The 19007-nt window shown below is 39.4% G+C and overlaps 1 protein-coding gene and 2 pseudogenes across 3 annotated transcripts; 1 reads left to right on the top strand and 2 right to left on the bottom strand.

Annotated features, from left to right (window-relative positions):
* Positions 1-402: 402 nt before the first annotated feature.
* MGME1 (mitochondrial genome maintenance exonuclease 1) lies at positions 403-18974 on the bottom strand. Of its 3 annotated transcripts, none has more exons than XM_049651179.1 (5): positions 18728-18974; positions 17498-18080; positions 13017-13233; positions 2116-2248; positions 403-1725 (listed from the first exon to the last, which is right to left on the bottom strand). In XM_049651179.1, the coding sequence occupies exons 2-5, from the start codon at positions 18009-18011 to the stop codon at positions 1564-1566; spliced, it is 1026 nt and encodes a 341-aa protein (XP_049507136.1). In that variant the 5' UTR covers positions 18012-18080; positions 18728-18974; the 3' UTR covers positions 403-1563. The 3 variants fall into 3 exon arrangements, with proteins under 3 accessions (XP_049507136.1, XP_049507134.1, XP_049507137.1); XM_049651177.1 differs by having other exon boundaries at positions 17498-18077; XM_049651180.1 differs by lacking the exon at positions 18728-18974 and adding an exon at positions 18420-18707 and having other exon boundaries at positions 17498-18077.
* LOC125936339 (DPY30 domain-containing protein 1-like) lies at positions 2158-7969 on the bottom strand (annotated as a pseudogene).
* Positions 15252-15349, top strand: LOC125937207 (uncharacterized; annotated as a pseudogene).
* Positions 18975-19007: the final 33 nt, after the last annotated feature.

Below are 19007 nucleotides of genomic sequence, written 5' to 3'. Positions count from 1 at the left end.
ACCTTACTTTCCTTGCCAGGTGACCATGGTGGACAGCACCTCCTTCTTGTGTGCACTTACAGAGAACACATACCAAAGCTACTGAGCCAGTAGCAAACATGTGAATTTTGGGTGCGCCTGGGTGACTCAGTCAGTTAAGCGTCCAACCCTTGACTTCGGCTCAGGTCATGATCTTGCAGTTTGTGAGTTCGGACCCTGGCTCTGCGCTGACAGTGCGGAGCCTGCTTGGGATTCCCTCTCTCCTCTTTCTACCCCTTTCGTGCTCTCTCAAAATAAATAATTAAACCTAAAAAAAAAAATTGTGATTTCTGAACTTCCAAAACCAAATCTAAACAATTTCCAGGTTTATGAAATTACTCTAGAAACACACAAATCTAAATAAAAAGAAACAGAAACAAAAGCTTCATTACTTTACTCACATCTTGTATTTTATTTCTTACAATTAACAGCTAAGAAAAAAGTGATTGTAGCACCCTATTAAGACCACAGCTGTCACTCAAATGCTAACCCATCCCATAAAACAGGGAACCTTCCCCCAAAGCTACACTGGCCATTTATTCAAGTTTCCTGATCCCAGTGACAACTAATAATTTTTATTACTTATCAAACACAGAAAAATTAGATTATTGTTCTCCCTAGCTGAAAAATCTCATAAATGATACTTTTTCTCTGTGCACATGGTTCACTGACTCAAACCAGGATAAAGCTACTAAAATATCTATAGTTACGCATCTCAGACTGGGGTCTGGATACCTGTGGGAGTTATTTAGTGTATGCTAGGGGGGACTGGCAATGATGCTCCATCTTCCCAGAGAGCAATGCTTATTTGAGGCTAAGGACTCACATATTTATTTTCCAAAAAAGTTAAAAGGAAGCTTTTTTTCCCCAAATGAAATATATAGAAAACTTCAGGGGCGCCTGGGTGGCTCAGTCAGTTGAGCGTCCGACTTTGGCTCAGAGCCTGGAACCTGCTTCAGATTCTGTGTTTCCCTCTCTCTGCCCCTTCCCTGCTCATGCTCTGTCTCTGTCTTAAAAATAAATTAAAAAAAAAAAAAAAAAAGAAAAAAAAGAAAACTTCAATATATAAAACCAGTTTTAGGAGGCTGCACTGGCAGTAGGAGTTGGCTGATGCAAGTTCCCCCCACCCCACACATAGCCTGGGGGCGTGTGGCCCCTTCCCTCCCAGGGTACCCTGGGGGAACTTCTTGCACATCAAGCCTCGCCCTCTTCAATCTCAATTCAAAGACTGGGCATCCTCCTTGGGATAACAGAAAGTTTGCTGGGGGAGTCCAAGGGACACCAATGCTGTGTGAGTCCTGCTTGCCCTTTTCCAGGTAAGTGACAGACCTTACTTCCTTGTGCTTTTTTTTTATATGCTCAAGTCCAACCTTTAAAATCTAAACTCTTCTGGCTTTTCAATCTTTTTGGCTGTACTACATTTCAACAAATACTTCCACTTGTGTAATGAAGCTCTTAGATCCTGTCACATCTCTACAGTAAACAACAATATATCTTCCCAAACTGTGAGGAACTACTGAATGTTCCCAAACAGTGTCCTGTCCTCTAATCTGGTTTCTGAATATTCTGGTTCTTTTCCTTCTTGGTATATTCTTCTAGTCGAAGAAGCCACTTGGCCCAGTACTGGGAACAGAGCTCAGTGTCCATGAAATGGGGGTGAGCAGGGGATCCATCCTTGTAGGCAACCACAATTAAGCCACACTGAACCTAGGAAGAAACACAGGCCAGTTCCAGTATTTATATGGTAGGGCCAGAGTTGATGTTCATTTCTGTCTTGCTTCAGGGCAAACTCAGAACAAAACAATCTACAATAATATCTCCTAACGGTTTTGAAGATGGGTTGATGAAAGATTGTATCAGGATACATAAGAACACAAAGATGACAAATAAGATATCCAAGAATGGACTGTAAACACTAAAGCACTATTAGCAATGACAGAAAGCTCAGGAACAGAGGGAAGTGCTTCTTAAGGTGGTAAAAGGACAAGGAATGGAGTAAACAGTGGGACACAAACAGAATAAAAATCATAAGGAGTTAAATGGCCATACATAAGCATTGACCAAGGCTTTACATAAGCAGAGGTGCAGTGTCCTGACCTGAAAGCTGTAGTTGGCATCATTATTTATGGCACCAACGTAGGCCACTACCTGCAGCGGGTTGTCAAACGTATTTCGGATATAAGGTTTTGGTTTCTCCGATGTCTTCCAATCAATCACACACAGCTTGCCCCTAAAGAGAAACCAAAGGAAGTCTTAGTAGGTAACCGTCCAAACTGAGAAACCCTAATAGGTTAAGCCTCTTCTCAGGTATAGTTTATTATCGCTCAATGACCTCTCCCCACTTTTCTTTAAAAAAATTTTTTTTCTTTAATGTTTACTTATTTTGAAAGAGAGAGAGAGGCAGAGGCAGAGAGTGAGAGGCTCCCAAGCAGGCTCCGCACTGTCAGCACAGAGCCTGACGCGGGGCTTGAACTCAGGAACCATGAGATCATGACCTGAGTGAGTCAAGATCAAGAGTCGGACACTTAACTGACTGAGCCACCCAGGCGCCCCTTTCTCCACTTTTCAAAAAGTGGCCCTGATCTCTACTTCTGAGGATTAGAGAAGTGTGATGTTCTCTTTCCGATGAGCCCTATACTCAGCTCAGTGACGGGCCTGCCAGGGGTGTGATGGGAAGTGCTTCCTGAAATACCCGGCTGACAACGACAGGGGCAGGCCCATGTGGAAGTGCTAGGGGACTTTTCCACAGTTCTAGTTTCTCAACTTTCTCGAAATTCCTTTGGACCCTCATGGCTTCCTTTTCTTTAACAGTTGACAGGGGAATTGAAACTATGTCTCTATCACTATCTCAGTGGATGAAGCACAACAGATCAGTAGCAAAGTCCCCATCATAAAGGATGAAGCATAGTGCTTCAGAAATCCTCTTGCTCAGAAACCAAAGCTGAGGCTAAAATCTGTTAGCATTTAATAGGCACCAACTATAAGCAGAGATACAGATAAGAAGACCTGGTCCCTGCCCTGAAAGTTTACACACAGGGCAGGGGGCCTTCCTAGTAGGGATATTGGGGGGAAAAAAATTCCTGCCAGTTTCTAAAGAAAGTCAAATAACCAGTGCATTCTCCCCATTACCCCTCTCCTGGTGAGATTTTATACTTGCCAAACGCAGAGATCAGAAGGATCACAGGGTCAGTAGACTGACAACTGGTGACTACTTGTTCAATCTTTCATGATTTCAATTTTTAAAAAATTTTACTTATTCTGAGAAAGAGAGTGTGCACGAGTGGGGGGTGGGGGGGGATAGAGATAGAATCCCAAGCAGGCTCTACACTATCAGCACAGAGCCCAATGTGGGGCTCGAACTCACAAACTGTGAGATCATAACCTGAGCCAAAACCAAGAGTCAGCTACTTAACCGTCTGAGCCACCCAGGGGCCCTTCATAACTTCAATTTCAAAACCAGCGGTCCAAACGGAGATTTTGTACAAAGTATGCATGTTATGTACCTGTGACCATAGCTCTAGAGTTATAACCTATGCAATGTATTTATAAGTCAGCCTAGAGTAGCACTGTCTAAATGAAATAAAATGCAAGCTACGTGTTATTTCAAATTTTCTAGTAGTTACATCAAAAAAGAAAAAAGGAAACAGGTGAAATTTTAATGTTTTATTTAACCCAACATACCCCAAATTTGATCATTTCATTATGTAATACAAAAAAAATTATTAATGGGATACCATACCTTCTTTTTTGTACTAAGTCACTGAAACCTGCTTTGCTCATTTACAGCATACCTCAGCTGAGATTGGCCACACTAAGTATTTAAAGGCCGTATGTAGCTAGTGGGTATTCTCTTAGATGTGCAGGTCTAGAGGTAGTTTTACTATTTCTGTCAAACTTTGTAATATTACAAAACAATTATAATCTATGCAAATGAAGAGAGGGCCCCAGTAACCCCAGAACCTCAGTTCTCAACCTGGAGCAAATCAAAATACCCTAAAATAAAGATTTCTGATATGGACCACTGTCTCTTGCAAAACATACTTCATACTATAACTTGCAGAACTTAATAATGTGGAAAAGATTTTTAGTAGTATAACTCCAAGTTAAAACTGAACAAAGACAGTTCATAACAAATGAAAAGATGTTCAGTCTAACCTAAGTGAAATACATACTGAAATTATGAGATACAATGTTAATAAATTATATCTAACACTGTGTCATTAAAACTGTGCAGAAATAAGCACACCTTCATCTGGGAAAACTTACAATGCACATACCCTTTAACATAGCAATTTCCTTTTTAGGTACCTGCTGGAGAGAATGGTTTGATACCCTGGGAAAATGTCATAAAAGTGACAAATGCCTGGAAAATTTAAGTATTCATATCCAGGCCTACTTCAGACTAACTGTATATATCATCCACCAGAACAAACCAGCAAATGAACCTGTGTGCCTGCCTAGAGAAACTCTCACAACAGTATACAAGGAGACACGCTCACTGCTGCAGTTCGTGATTGTGAAAAACTAGAAATTACCTGAATTTCCCCAACAGGGAAATGGATGTGGTTCATTTTTACTAATTCTTACTAATTTTACTAATCCTTTTTACTAAGGAATACCAAATAAGTTAAAAACAGAGAACAAGATCAAAATAATCATGCTAACAGTTACTGAGTACATAGTATTCATTTTAAGTACTATACAGAGAATGTCTCATTTAGTCTCTATAACAACTCTATGAGGTAGATCCTATCTTTTGTCTTATTTTATTTTTTTCTTAAGTAGGCTCCATGCTGGGTGTGGAGCCCAACACCGGTCTTGAACACACAACCCTGAGATCAAGACCTGAACTGAGATCAAGAGTTGGACGCTAAACCAACTGAGCCACCCAGTGCCTGTCTTATTTTACAGATGAACAAATTGAAGTACAGAGAGCCTAAGTAACTAGCCTAACGTTAAGATGAAAAGCCAGAAATGAAACCCAGCCAGCCTGGCTCTCGACCCTCGTATCTTACCAGCTTTGTGATAAGACATATCTAGAAACTTCTCTGTATTGTGACTACTACAGACATGTATGTAACAATACACAGTGGTGTGCGTATGCAGAGTAGACTGGCAGTGTACCTGTGCATGCATTATACAGTGTTGTGGGTGTGTTAAATAATATAGGAAGTAGCCTAGAAGGACACAGTAGCAAACTTATCACAGTGATTGTCCTTGGCCAGGGGTCGATGAGAGGAGATAAGAGGTGGTTATAGGTGATGCGAGCTTAATTTATGTTATATTTAAAAAAAATTGGAAGCAGATGTGATGAAGTGTTAATAACTGCTAATTCTGAGTGGTGGAAAATTATTAAAAGAGAAAAGGATGTTGCAGATCATATAAACTCTAATAAGGATCTCTAGAATGTTTTCAGAATGAAAAAAGCAGGGTTTGGCACTGTTAGTAAGTGGGGGTGGGGACCAATGATAGTGCATGCAGTCATAAAAATATCTCAGGATCACAAGAACTTTTAACCAAAGGTTAAAACCAGGATGGGGGTAGAGGATTCTAGGAGGATGGAAGAGTAAGACGCACCAGAAATCTGCAGGCCCACCTTGACAACAATTGCAGTGGCAGAATCTGGAAATCCAGAGGCTACTGAAGGCTTGGATGGTAAACTGTGGTTAATTTTGGTCAATTTCAGCTCTTAGCAGCTACCCATCCCCCTCCTCCTCATGAGACAGGCAGCTGTGCACATGATCCTGGAGCAAGGTGCACAAGGCTCGCGGGAATGGGAGGGGACACAAAGGACCCCTTCTCCGTGTTATCAACACCGACTTCAGTTTCTGTTCACAGAGGTGTAGACAAGAGGAGGGTAGCTATTGTTATTGCAACTCCACCCACTGCTGCAAGCCCCTCTCCTTCCACCTGCCTGACTGCCTGGGGATTTAAAGGGCCAAAGCACATTTTTTCCACCCCTTCATTTTTCTTTTTTCCTTTTTGGGAATTAGATGCTAAAGACTACAACATCCAAAAGCAACTGCATATATGCGGAAAATTAAAAAGTGACAGTAACTGTGCATGTCCAGGGAGAGGCACAGGCTCAGAAAAGACCTGATAAGACCTTAAGTTTATACCTCAGACTGATCCTTAGGAAAGAACCTACAACAACACCACCCCCAATAAAAACAATGAAGAAAATCTGGCAAACCCAGGGGTAGAGGGAGAACCTGATTTCCAGAATTACATACTAGATTCAAATGCCCAGTTTTCAATAAAAAATGTCACAAAGCATACAAAGAAACAGGAAAGTATGGCCCATTCAAAGAGGAAAAAAAGAAATCAACATAAATTGCCCCTGAAAAAGATGTAATAGCAGATCTAGCCAAAGACCTTTTTGGTCTTAAAGATGCTCAAAAACTTCAATAAAGGTAAATACACGGGCAATTATAAAAGCAAGTATTATTGTAACAATGGTTTGTAACTCCACTTTGTTTTCTACAGTTTAAAACAAAAAACTTGAAGCAAGCAGACAAATTTATTCTTCTCAGGTTGGTTGATCATATAAATCTTGATCAACATTTAATGAAACATCAGATAGCATTGGCTCATCATGTTCTTCCACTCTGCTCAAGTGAGGTGCCCCATACAGATCATTAATTTCAACTTGTGTTTTCCGGGTTGGCTGCTGTATCTATCCTCTGAATGTGAAACATCTTCACTCTTATTTTCTATACACATTCTCATCTCCTTCTCTAATTGTTCTTGAGCTCTCTACAGTTCTCCTGTTCATTTTCTTGCATTTCCAACTCCAGCTGAACTATCAGCTATTGCTGCTGAAACATGAGCTCCTTTTACTTAAGTCTCTCCCCCACTTCAGGCTCCATTGGAGCTAGTTCTCATTCATGCTCCAAGTCGGCCATTTTCTTTTGTCTCAGCTGCTCCATGGTTACATTTTCCTTACACCTGTAAATCCCAATACTACATATTGTATTGGATCCACTAGGCAAATTCTTGCCACTTCTACTAGACCCCGAGTTAGACATGTTCCAAGGTACTTTTGATGGTATGTTGACTCCCTCTCTAACTCTTAACCTTAACCCGCCAACCGCACATATATAAAGACAATTTTGTGCTATCAACAACTGAAAGGGTTAGGGACAGAGCTGTCAAAGGAGCATAGTCTGTGTATGCCATTGAAGTTAAATTGGTATAAATTCAAATCAAAGCACTATAACTGGGATGTTAAATGTAATCCCCATGGTAATCAAAAGGAAGATAGCTATAGAATATACACAAAAGGAAATGAGAAAGGATTTGAAATGTTTCATTACAAAAAAGGAAATAAAACACAAAAGAAGACTGTAACATACAGGAAATGAGACCAAAAAGCTATAATGCATGTAAAAAATAAATAACAAAATGAAAGAAGTTCCTCCTTGTAACTATTTTTTTTTTTTTTTAATGTTTATCTATTTATTTTTGGAGAGAATCCCAAGTAGGCTCCATGCTATCAGCACATAGCTAGACGCAGGGCTCCATCTCATGAACTGTGAGATCATGACCTGAGCCGAAAATCAAGAGTCAGATGCTTAACTGCCTGAGCCACCCAGGCGCCCCATTTACATTTGGCAGAATGGATAAAACATATGATTCTACTATATGTTGTCTACAAGAGATTCACAGTATAACCAAAGATACAAATAGGCTGATTGTGAAAAGACAGAAAAAGATATCCCATGCACATAATAACTGAAAAAGAGCAAAGGTGGCTCTAAAACCAGACAAAACAGTCTTTAATAAAAGGTTCAATACATCAAGATATAACAATTATAAACATTTATGCATCTAGTAACAGACTAACAAAATATATGAAGGAAAAACTGAAAAAAGTTGAAGGGAGAAATACATTTCTTTCTTTCTTTCTTTTTTAAGTTTTATTTATTTAAAAAATCTCTGTACCCAACATGGGGCGTGAACTCTGACTCTGAGATCAAGAGTCGCATGCTCTTCCGACTGAGCTAGCCAGGTGCCCCAAAAACAGTTCTATAATAATAGTTGGAGACTTCAATATCTATTTTCAATAATGGGTAGAACCAGACAGAAGGTAAGTAAGGAAATAAAGTACTTAAAACAACACAATAAACCAACTAGATTAACAGACATATAGCACTTGCTCCCCAACAACTGAATATGTATCTTTTCAAGCACACACAGGAATTTTCCAGGACAAACCATATGTTAGGCCATAAAGAATAAGTCTCAATATATTTAAAAAGATGCCATACAAAATATCTTCTCTAATCACAAGATGAAGTTAGAAATCAATAACAGGGGGCGCCTGGGTGGCTCAGTCGGTTGAGCGCTGACTTCGGCTCAGGTCACGATCTCGCGGTCCGTGAGTTCGAGCCCCGCATCGGGTCCCTGTGCTGACAGCTCAGAGCCCGGAGCCTGTTTCAGATTCTGTGTCTCCCTCTCTCTGACCCTCCCCCATTCATGCTCTGTCTCTCTCTGTCTCAAAAATAAATAAACGTTAAAAAAAAAATTTTTTTTTAAAGAAATCAATAACAGAAGTAAAACTTGAAAAAAAGTCACAAATTTGTGGAAATTAACACAATCAGCCAAAGAAAAAAATCACAGGGGAAATTAGAAGATACTTAGAGATGAATAAAAATGAAAATACAGCATATCAAAACTTAAAGAACACCATTCTTTTAATACTGTAACAGTATTACAGAAGAAGTATATAGCAATAAATACATTAAAAAATAGGAGAATTAAATCAATATCTTAACCTTACAACTTAAGGAACCAAAAAACGAAAATGTACACCCAAAGCTTATAGAAGGAAATAAGAGATTTAAGATAATTGAAATACAGAATAGAAAAACAATAGAAAAAAAAATCACTGAAACTAAACATTGGTTTTTTGAAAAGATGAACAAAATTGACAAACTTTTAGCTAGATGGATTAGAAAAAAAGAAAGACTCAAATTCCATAAATCAGAAATGAAATTGGGGACATTACTACTACTTCAGAAATAAAAAGAAGAGTACTATGAAAAATCATATGCAAACAAGTTGGATGAACTAGATGAAATAAATTCCTAGAAACATAAAACCTACTAGGACTAAGTCATGAAGAAACAGAGTATCTGAATAGCTCTATAATTAGTAAGGAGATTTCATCAGTAATCAAAAATCTACTAGCAAATAAAAGCTCTAGACCTGATGACTTTATGGGTGAATTCCACCAAACATTTACATACCTAATACCAATACCAACACTTTTCCCCAAAAATTGAAAAGTAGGGAGCTCTTCTTGACTCACTTTATGAATCCAGCATTACTGTGATACCAAAGCCAGACAAAGACACTGACTGCAGAACAATAATCCTTATGAGGGGTGCCTGGGTGGCTCAGTTGGTTAAGCATCTGACTTTGGCTCAGGTCATGATCTTGTGGTTCGGTTTGTGAGTTCAAGCCCCACACCAGGCTCTCTGTTGTAGCTTTGGATCCTTTGTCTCCCCACTCTCTGCCCCTCCCCCACCCTCTCTCTCAAAAATAAATAAGTATTACAAAAAAATAATCCTTATGAACACTGATGCAAAAATCCTCAACAAAATACTAGTAAACCAAACTCAGCAACATACTAAAAGGATTATACACAATGACAAAGTGGGCTTTATTCCTGGAATGCAAAAATGATTCAACACAATGAAAATTAACCAGCGTAATATACCTTAACAGAATGAGGAAAACTACATAATTACCTTAATTGATGAAGAAAAAGCATTTGACAAAATTAAATATCCTTTCATGAAAAAAATACTCAACAAGCTAGGGATAGAAAAAAACTACCTCAACATAGTAAAGGCCATATATGAAAAACCCACAGTAAACATCATACTCAATGGTAAAAGACTGGAAAGTTTTCCACTAAGAGTAGGAACAAGGCACGGCTGTCTGCATTCACCATTTCTATTTAACAGCATCTGGATATTCAAGCCAAAGCAAGTAGGCAAGACAAAGAAATAAAAAGCATCCAAACTGATGGGGCGCCTGGGTGGCTCAGTTGGCTGAGCGTCTGGCTTCGGTTCAGGTCATGATCTCATGGCTCGTGGGTTCGAGCCCCATGTCGGGCTCTGTGCTGACAGCTTGGAGCCTGGAGCCTAGAGCCTGCTTCGGATTCTGTGTCTCCCTCTGCCCCTGCCCCTCCCCCACTCGTGCCACGTCTCTCTCAAAATAAATCAACATTAAAAATCTTAAAAAAAAAAAAAAGCATCCAAACTGGAAAGGAAGTAAAATTATCTCTGTTTGCAGTTGATATGATCTTTTATATTAAAAATTCTAGGAGCGCCTGGGTGGCTAAGTTGGCTACGCATCCGCTTCTTGATTTTGGCTCAGGACGTGATCTTGCAGCTGTGGGATTGAGCCCCATGTCAGGCTCCGCACTGAGGGTGAGGCCTGCTTGGGATTCTCACTCTCTCTCTCTCTCTCTGCCCCTCCCCTGCTCATGCATGCACTCTTTCTCTCTCTCTCTCTCAAAATAAATAAAAATAAGCTTAAACAAAAAAACTCTATAAAGAATTGACACAAAAACTGGTAGGACTATATAAATAAATTCAGCGAAGTAGCAGATACAAAGCCAACACAGAAAAGTCAGGAGCATTTCTATACGTAAACAATGAACAATCTGGAAAGAAAATTACAAAACAATTCCATTTATAATAACATCAAAATGTATAAAATACTTGAGAATTAACCCAGGAGACTAAAGACTTCTACAATGAAAACTACAAATCATTGCTGAAAGAAATTAAAGGCATAAATGGTAAATACACCATGTTCATGGATTAGAAGATTTGATATTGTTCAGATGTTCATACTACCCAACGTGATATACAAATTTAATATAATCTCTATAAAAATCTCAACAACAATTTTTGCACAAATAGAAAAACTCATCCTAAAATCCATATGGAATCTCAAGGGACTCTGAACAGCCAAAACAACCTTGAAAAAGAAAACTGGAGGACCCATACTTGATTTCAAAACTTACTACAAAGCTATAATAACTAAAATAGTGTGGTGCTGGTATAAAGACAGATATATAGACCAATAGAAATGAATAGACAGCCCAGAAATAAACCCTCACCACACTAAGTCACATGATTTTGGACGATGGTATCAAGTTTATTCAATGCGGAAATGGCAGTCTTTTCAACAAATGGCCCTGAAGAGTGTGGCTATCCACATGCAAAAGAATGAAGTTGGACTCCTACCTAACCCCATATACAAAAATTAACTCAAAATGGATCCATGAACTAAAGGTAAGACTTAAAACTACATAAAACCCTTAGAAGAAAACACAAGGCCCAAGTTTAATGACACTGGATTTGGCAATGATTTAATGGATGTGACACCAAAGGCACAGGCAACAAAAGAAAAAATACAGGAAAATTTTTTAAAAATTGTGCATCAAAGGATAAAGATAAGTCAGTCACAAAAAGACAAATACTTTGATTCTACCTACATAAGGTACTTAACAGTAGTCAATCAAATTCATAGAGACTGAAAGTAGAATGGTGGTTGCCAGAGGCTGGAAATAGAGGAGATTACAATGATTACTTTAACGGGCCCAGGATTTCAGTTTTATAAGATGAAACGTCCTGGAGATGGGTGGTATTGATGGTTGTACATTATGAATGTATGTAATAATACTCAACTGTATACTTAAAAATGGTGAATTTTATGGTAAATGTTATGTTATATATACTTTACCACATTAAAGACCTTTTTTAAAAGAAAAAGTGGGGATGGGAGATTTACTTTTAATAGCTTGGATTAACCAAATGCATATATTACCTATTAAAAAGTGTTTTTAAAATTTCTGAAAACTTAATTTTCAGAAACGTTCAATGTTCATATTCTTAACGTTGATGCTTTTCACTTAAAGAGCAGAAAACAAACGTCAGCACTGTGTGCAGCGCGGTTAAGCGTTTGGCGTCATGAACTTCTTGTAGGCCTTGGGTAGAACTGATCGAACGGCGGCCTTGGTTAATCTAAAGGGCAGCTAAAAATAGCTTATTAAATTTCTAGGCACATAGGCCTCCTCACAGATACAAAGCAGCTATGGCACAAAACTGTTTGGTTGCCTAAACAGTTTCCAGACTTAATAAATGCTCTGTCAATTTTTTTTTAATTCAAATTTTAACTAGAATTCTAAGAGTTACACTCGCAGGTTTTTCCCTATCCTTGTGTATTGCATCCTTTTTTTGGAATAGGGATATCTGCAGGTTATATCTCCCGTTGGAATATGGAATAAGTGGGAAAAACAGTAACACAGCAGCAATTTAAAAACCACAGGAAGCTTTAGGAAGCTCAGAGTTCCTATCTATGTCAAACACTGCCTGGAAGCCAGGAAAAGAGTTAATTTTCAGGGCCAATAGATAAAGGTGCTATTTTTAGGGGAATGGGGAAACAGAATGCAGGAATCAAATTGGATGTTGCAGCTGGTAGTTTGCTTGGGCTTAGGGGAGGCGGAACATGCTGGATATTGAAAACTTATACCTTTTCTCCAGCAAATACTTTGATTTTGGAACACAGATTTACAAGAATTAGGAGGCTCTTCCTCCTATATCTGTCCTTACTTCCTGCCCCATACCCAATTCTTTTTTTTTTTTTTTAATTTTTAATTTTATTAGAGAGAGAGACAGAGGGAGAGAATCTCAAGCAGGCTCTGTGCAAAGCATGGAGCCTAACACAGGACTTGATCTCATGACCCTGAAATCACGACCTGAGCTGAAATCAAGAGTTGGATATTCAACTGACTTAGCCACCCAGGCGCCCCTGCCCCCAGTTCTTTTACGTATCATATAGGTTTTGACTTCACAAGACTACACCTTGGAGCAGGAATTCAGAGGAAGAAACAGTATTTGATAGGCATCATCAGTTCCACCCTGTGTTAATTTATCTCCACATTTCGATGGAAAAAAAAAAAATCTAATACTTACTGATACTCAGCCACACAGTCCAGCAGACCTACATACTTTAAGGTCTCATGTTGAACAGCACTTTCAAGAGCTCGCACTCCACTGACATCTTTCAGAATATGCTGGACACTTTCGACATATCCAGATTCAAGATTCTCATCTCTCTCTTTCAAGTCTCCTTGGGGTGAAAGTATGCTTTCCAAGGCTTTATGGAACCGTTTCCCTTGTAAAAATATGTCTGAAAAGAAAATCAGGGGAAAAAGAAAAACAAATAAGAACAAAGCTAGTACTAAAAGACAAATGCCTTAAAACTTGTGAACACTAAAATTAGAAATTACATAAAGTACCGTTAAAGTGACAATCCCTAAAATACACATTTCAGCCTCTTGTGAAACCTGAGAATCGCGCTTTGAAAACCAAAGGGACTGAAATAGCTTGAACAATAAAATTCATTAAAATAAAGAATTTCTAGGATTAGGCCAAAGCTACAATCGAAGATCTGGGGGCAATAGGACCACACCTAGTTTAGGGTACTGTGAATTTAAGTATCCATTAGTGTAACTTAACTGGTTGTGATAAGTAATTATTGGAAATTTAAGGAACTTTGCTTCTGTTCACAATTCTTTTTACAATCAACACTTGATGAATACAGGTGGGGGAATCCTTTTACTAAGGCTTAATAAATGGCAAGGAATGAAAATCAAGGCATATACAAATTAAAAACAACAAATTGGATGTTTTGGAACTTGGGGGTGAGGAGAAGAAATATGTAACACTCTTCTGCATTTTTTTTTTAGGGCAAGAAGAGCCTAATTTTTTCCTGAATTTTTTTCCTCATATGCTTAAAAAAATTTGACCTATAGTTGCCATACGTTATATTCATTTCAGACACACAACATAATGACTTGATATCTGCATATCCTCATACACTTTCAAGAAAAGAAAACCAAACATATTTAACAAACCCAAGAAGTTCTATGTATTCACTTGACTCTTGATAAGGGAAGGAGACAAAGAAGAGGCATTGTGCTAAGCAGTGGCCTTGGCACTTTCAAAATATTATTTAACTTTCAAACACAACAGCCCAGCAAGATAAGAATCATTACTCCCAGTTAATGAATGAAGCCTACACAGTGCTGTTAATTTGCCCCAAAGCAAAAAGGTGGACTAGCAGCTTGGCACCCGAGTCCATGTTCAATTCCAGTCTGTTATACAGCACAGCGAAGAAGGCAAAATCAGGGACCATCATTTAGATACGCACAGGAGCAGAGTAAGAAATATACATGCTTGGAGACACCCATAGAAAATGAGGAAAACAATCTCCTCCACTAAGGTAATAGCAAAACCATATTACATTTGTCAACTATTGTTTTACCAGGATTTTGAAAGGTCAGTTTTACCACTGACAAAAAAAATGGAATCACTTCTGGGGAATTACTTGGAGAGTTAAATGAAATTCAACTGAGAAACTGAGTTATTACACTCCAAATGTACTTGGCTCAATTGGACTTACTAGCATATGAAAGGCCTACAAGAAATTTAAGACAGATGGAATTAAAACCTAGGTAAGAGTACAGTATTCATCTATACATTAGCTTAATGAAAAACACAAACATGTTAAAAACAGGAAGAAAAAAATCCTACTTTATCAACTGCCAAGCAAATAAACTCATTCTCCACTGCAGACTTAACCCCCGGCTGGGTTCTTCACATAGAAGAGGCAACGAACATCGGAAGCTAGATTACAGGATCCCTTAGATTGTAAGGCTCAGAAGTCAGCCGGTCAGAGGAAATTAATATGTAATTTCACTCATACATGGAACTTAAGAAACAGAACAGATGAACATAGGGGAAAGGAAAGAAAAATAAGAGAAAAGAGAAAGGCAAACCATAACAGACTTTTTTTTTTTTTTTTTAATTTATTTTGAGAAGGAGAGAGAGCAAATGAGCACGAGCAGAGCAGGGGCAGAAAGAGAATCCCAAGCAGGCTCTGCACCTGCAGCTCAGAGCCCAAGTTGGTGCTCGATCTCACCAGCCATGAGATATGACCTGAGCTGAAATCAGGAGTTGGACACTTAACCAACTGAGCCACCCAGGTGCCCCGAGACTCTTAAATAGAGAACAAACTGAGAGTTGCTGGAGGGGTGTTGGGCTAAATGGGTGATGGGCATTGAGCAGGGCACTTGTTGAGATGAGCACTTGGTGTTATACCTAAGTGATGAATCACTAAATTCTACTCCTGAAATCATTATTATAATCGCTTCTCGGCCTTTTGGCTAAGATCAAGTGTAGTATCTGAAATCATTATTATACACTATATGTTAACTTGGATTTAAATAAAATTAAAAATTTTTTAAAAAGAAAAAAGATTGTAAGGCTCAGAACATTAAATATGATTGAATTTGTCGAAGTAAAATTTAAAAGGCATACATTTACTGCAGAAAGCATCAAGTCAGAGTATTCATTCAGTAAATTAAAGGAATGAAAGAAAAAAAATCCATGAGTCTCCAAGATTCTGACTGATAGAACCGGCAGGATTAAAAACTCACTGTAGCAAAAAAAATGAAGAAACCCATCTTTTCCACTATGATCAACACATATAAATCAAAGTCAAACTTTGTTATCCTTGGCAATCTTCAAAAGGTAAATTGGTGCTTGAGAAACTGACCAAATGTTTGACAGAATGCCAGCTCTGGGCACTTCTCTATGCTCTAGCCTTTGGGAAGACCAGGCGGAAAGGAATTTATCAATACACTACTTAAAAACTGCCTCTCCTGACGCATTAATCAATTTAGCGGGTTAGGATATGCTCTTTCTCTTTCTTTTCTTCCTTTCTTTTTTATTGGTTGAGAGGAGCAGGACACTAATCTTCATGTGATTGCCCCCTTGAGAAAAAAAAAAAGCAATCCCCCCCCCCGTTCTTTTTTTTGTTGTTGTTATTTTTTTGAGAGACAGAGTGTGAGGGGCAGAGAGAGAGAGGGAGACATAGAACCTGAAGCAGGCTCCAGCTCTGAGCTGTCAGCACAGGGCCCGAACCCACAAACCACAAGATCATGACCTGAGCTGAAGTCGGATGCTTAAACCAACTGAGCCACCCAAATGCCCTGATTCTGTTTCTTAAAACTGATCCTGAGTTAACTGAGAAACACATCCGAGTAATAATCTAGATCAACAAAGTTGACTATATGTAAAACCACCATAGTTTTCTCTCTGCTTCGGGATGGTGGAGCTCGTTCACATTCCCAACAGAAATTCCTTTCCTTTATCAAGGAGGTCCCAGAGCATTTTTTTACTCTGCCAAGGGCTACAAGTTCTAGGTTCCCACAAGTCCTAGCAGGTTTCTGCGTTTACTTTTCTGATTCAGTAATTCCAGGATTCCCACAGCTGTGACATTCCAGATTTAAGGAAAATGAAAAACAACTTCCCATGTGGAAACAACGTCAATTCTAAATTCTTGTGGTACAAATAAAAAACTTAAGATGTCATTAAAAGATGTTTTTATGTTGCTTGTTTAGAAAACAGAGAATAGTTTAGATGTTGTTACTTATTATCTAAAGGCAGGTGGGTCTTGCATAGATTCTTGGCCCCACACAGCTGAGGAATGTTCTAAGAGATGAGGACCTTGACCATTTTTGCCATATGCAGGTACAACCTATATAAATACTTAACAGATGTGACCACATGTTTAATGTGATACCCACACACAGTTTTTTCTAAGGTGCCTAAAAACAAGTGCATTACTTCTAAAATTAAAAATGGAAGTGCTCTGTACCACCTACTAGGGGTACACATAACTGCTCTGGGAAGCACGGGCTAAGGAAAGATCGATGTAAAACATAGCTCTAACAAAAAAAACAACTATATAATCTTGATGGGGACCAGAGAGTTCACCTGTGCCAATGGTCTTTCGTCTCACCTTGCTTTTGAATGGAACCTGTTTTTAAGGAAACTATTCTCCTCACTTGTCTAAGAAGTTAATAAGTTAGGAGTTGAATGCTAAAGTTTACTTATTTTCAATTACCAATCAAGAGCATCTATTATCTCAATTTGCCAAGATCTAAACAACAAATTATGTGTTCCAGCTTATTGCCAGTCTTTAAACTTACATGTCAAAGAGGAAAAGTAGAGCAAGGGGGTATTTCCTAGATTCTGAATAGCATGCCTAGCAAAGTAGAATTGTTATCAGGTGACTCCTTAATCAGAGAAAACAGGCAACTCCAATACTCAAGTTTGTAGCTTATAAAACAAAATAATTTTCTACATAATTTGGTCAAATACTTGATCCCTGTGCTTCAGTTTCATCTGTGAAATGGGAATACTAGTATCTATGCTTCACAGGGCTGTCATGATTGAGTTAATATAGAGTGCTATTTAATGCTAATTATCATTTTAAAGTAGCTTCTCACTAGTTCAGGTCAAAAAATACCCTCATTCTTTTGATACCCGTGCTCTATTTTCTAGAAAACATAGTAACCATACAGAATCAGGATTGAGAAAATTACTTGAAGAATATTCTGCAAAGCCATCTTCTCCCAATTCCAGAATCATCCGCTGTTTCCACCTCTCCAAGTAGAAAATCTGTTCTGATGTCATGGTCTGTTGAAGGACCTTGGTCACACTTGGAATCGTGTTTCTTTGCAAAGGGATTCTCAAAGGAATTGTAGGAGTACTTGTTGCATTTGGTTTCATGCTTTTCTCTGGATTGAAAAGAGGACACCAGTTTCCTGGAACTTTTGCCGCCTCATCTTGCTTTGGGGGCTTACACTTACTCACAGGTCCATACAGTAAATTATCCTCCTCGAACAATGATTCTGGAGTCTGAGCAAGGCCTCTGGATGACAAGACAGACTGTACCAAATCAGAATACCTTCCTTGGTCCACTTCTTCATAAGGGTTCACTTTTTTCTTCCGGCTACAGGAATAAGAGGAAGTGGAGAAATCCACACGGGTCGTTGGTTCTACAGAAAACCCCTTTGAACTTCTGAGCTGCCGGCAGATGGTCTGAAACGCCTTCATCTTTAGATGCTTTTTCACTTCCCTCTACTCTACTTGCAATGTTAAGGGCCTTTTATTTTTGCACTCCTACTAAAAAGAAAAGTGGCATTAGATACCAAACGTATTAAATATTTAAACCGCCAAAATGAAAAGCCGCATTAGCATAAGGCATATCAAATTGTATTCCTTCCATTAAGCTTTTTCGACGTGTTTGGACAAAGCTATTTCCAAAGAAAGACTCTCTTTGCCAGGAAGGACAGTACTTGTTAAATGTGAAATGCTACAGCTTGGGGCAAGACGTCCCCGATATTCAATCATAAGAAACGGGACGCCTAGAAAGGGAGGCGTGTGTGAGACACACAAAAGCAACGCTCCAGCCCGTCCTACAGCGGCCACCATGGTCACGGTTAACCACCGATCCCTACGTACCAGGCTCTCTGCTAGGTATTCCGGGCGGAGACTTCTCATTTAAGCCCTTACACGCTTTAAGGTGGGTACTACTGCGACACCGTTTTACAGACGTGGAAACTGAGCTTCTGAAGGGTCCCACTAGGTCCGAGGGGGTAAGCGGTGGTCAGCGGGGCCCACCAACGTGATCCCCTGAAGACGGCCTCCGCCTCCGCCCTACGTGTGGAACCACGGGGTGGGGACTGGACGGCTTCGGCCCCTCGTGTGGAAATCGAATTTAAGGAAGAGAAGGCTTAAATAGAAGCCCAGCACAGGGCACCAGTATGTACCTCTGAAGCCACCACACTTCGCTGAACTCCCAAAGCGCCGACAACCACTCGGGACCCGTACTTTCCACGATCCCGCGCTTCGATCTCGAGTTTGGCTCCGCCCAAGGGGCGGTGGTCCCGGCATGCACTGCGAAGCTCCTACTCCCGCAGCTAACCCCTCCTTCACTGCCATAGACACTCCCGCGATCCGTGGGGAATCCCTCCTCTCAGGCGTTAGCGCGCGCTCCTCCAAATCTCGCCCTTACGCTCTCACGATATCTTGTTACGTCACGGATGGTCG

Source organism: Panthera uncia (genome assembly GCF_023721935.1).
Source record: "Panthera uncia isolate 11264 chromosome A3 unlocalized genomic scaffold, Puncia_PCG_1.0 HiC_scaffold_11, whole genome shotgun sequence".
Taxonomy (NCBI): domain Eukaryota; kingdom Metazoa; phylum Chordata; class Mammalia; order Carnivora; family Felidae; genus Panthera; species Panthera uncia.
The sequence above is the reverse complement of the archived record's forward strand: the minus strand, read 5'-3'. Positions and strand labels throughout refer to the sequence as shown.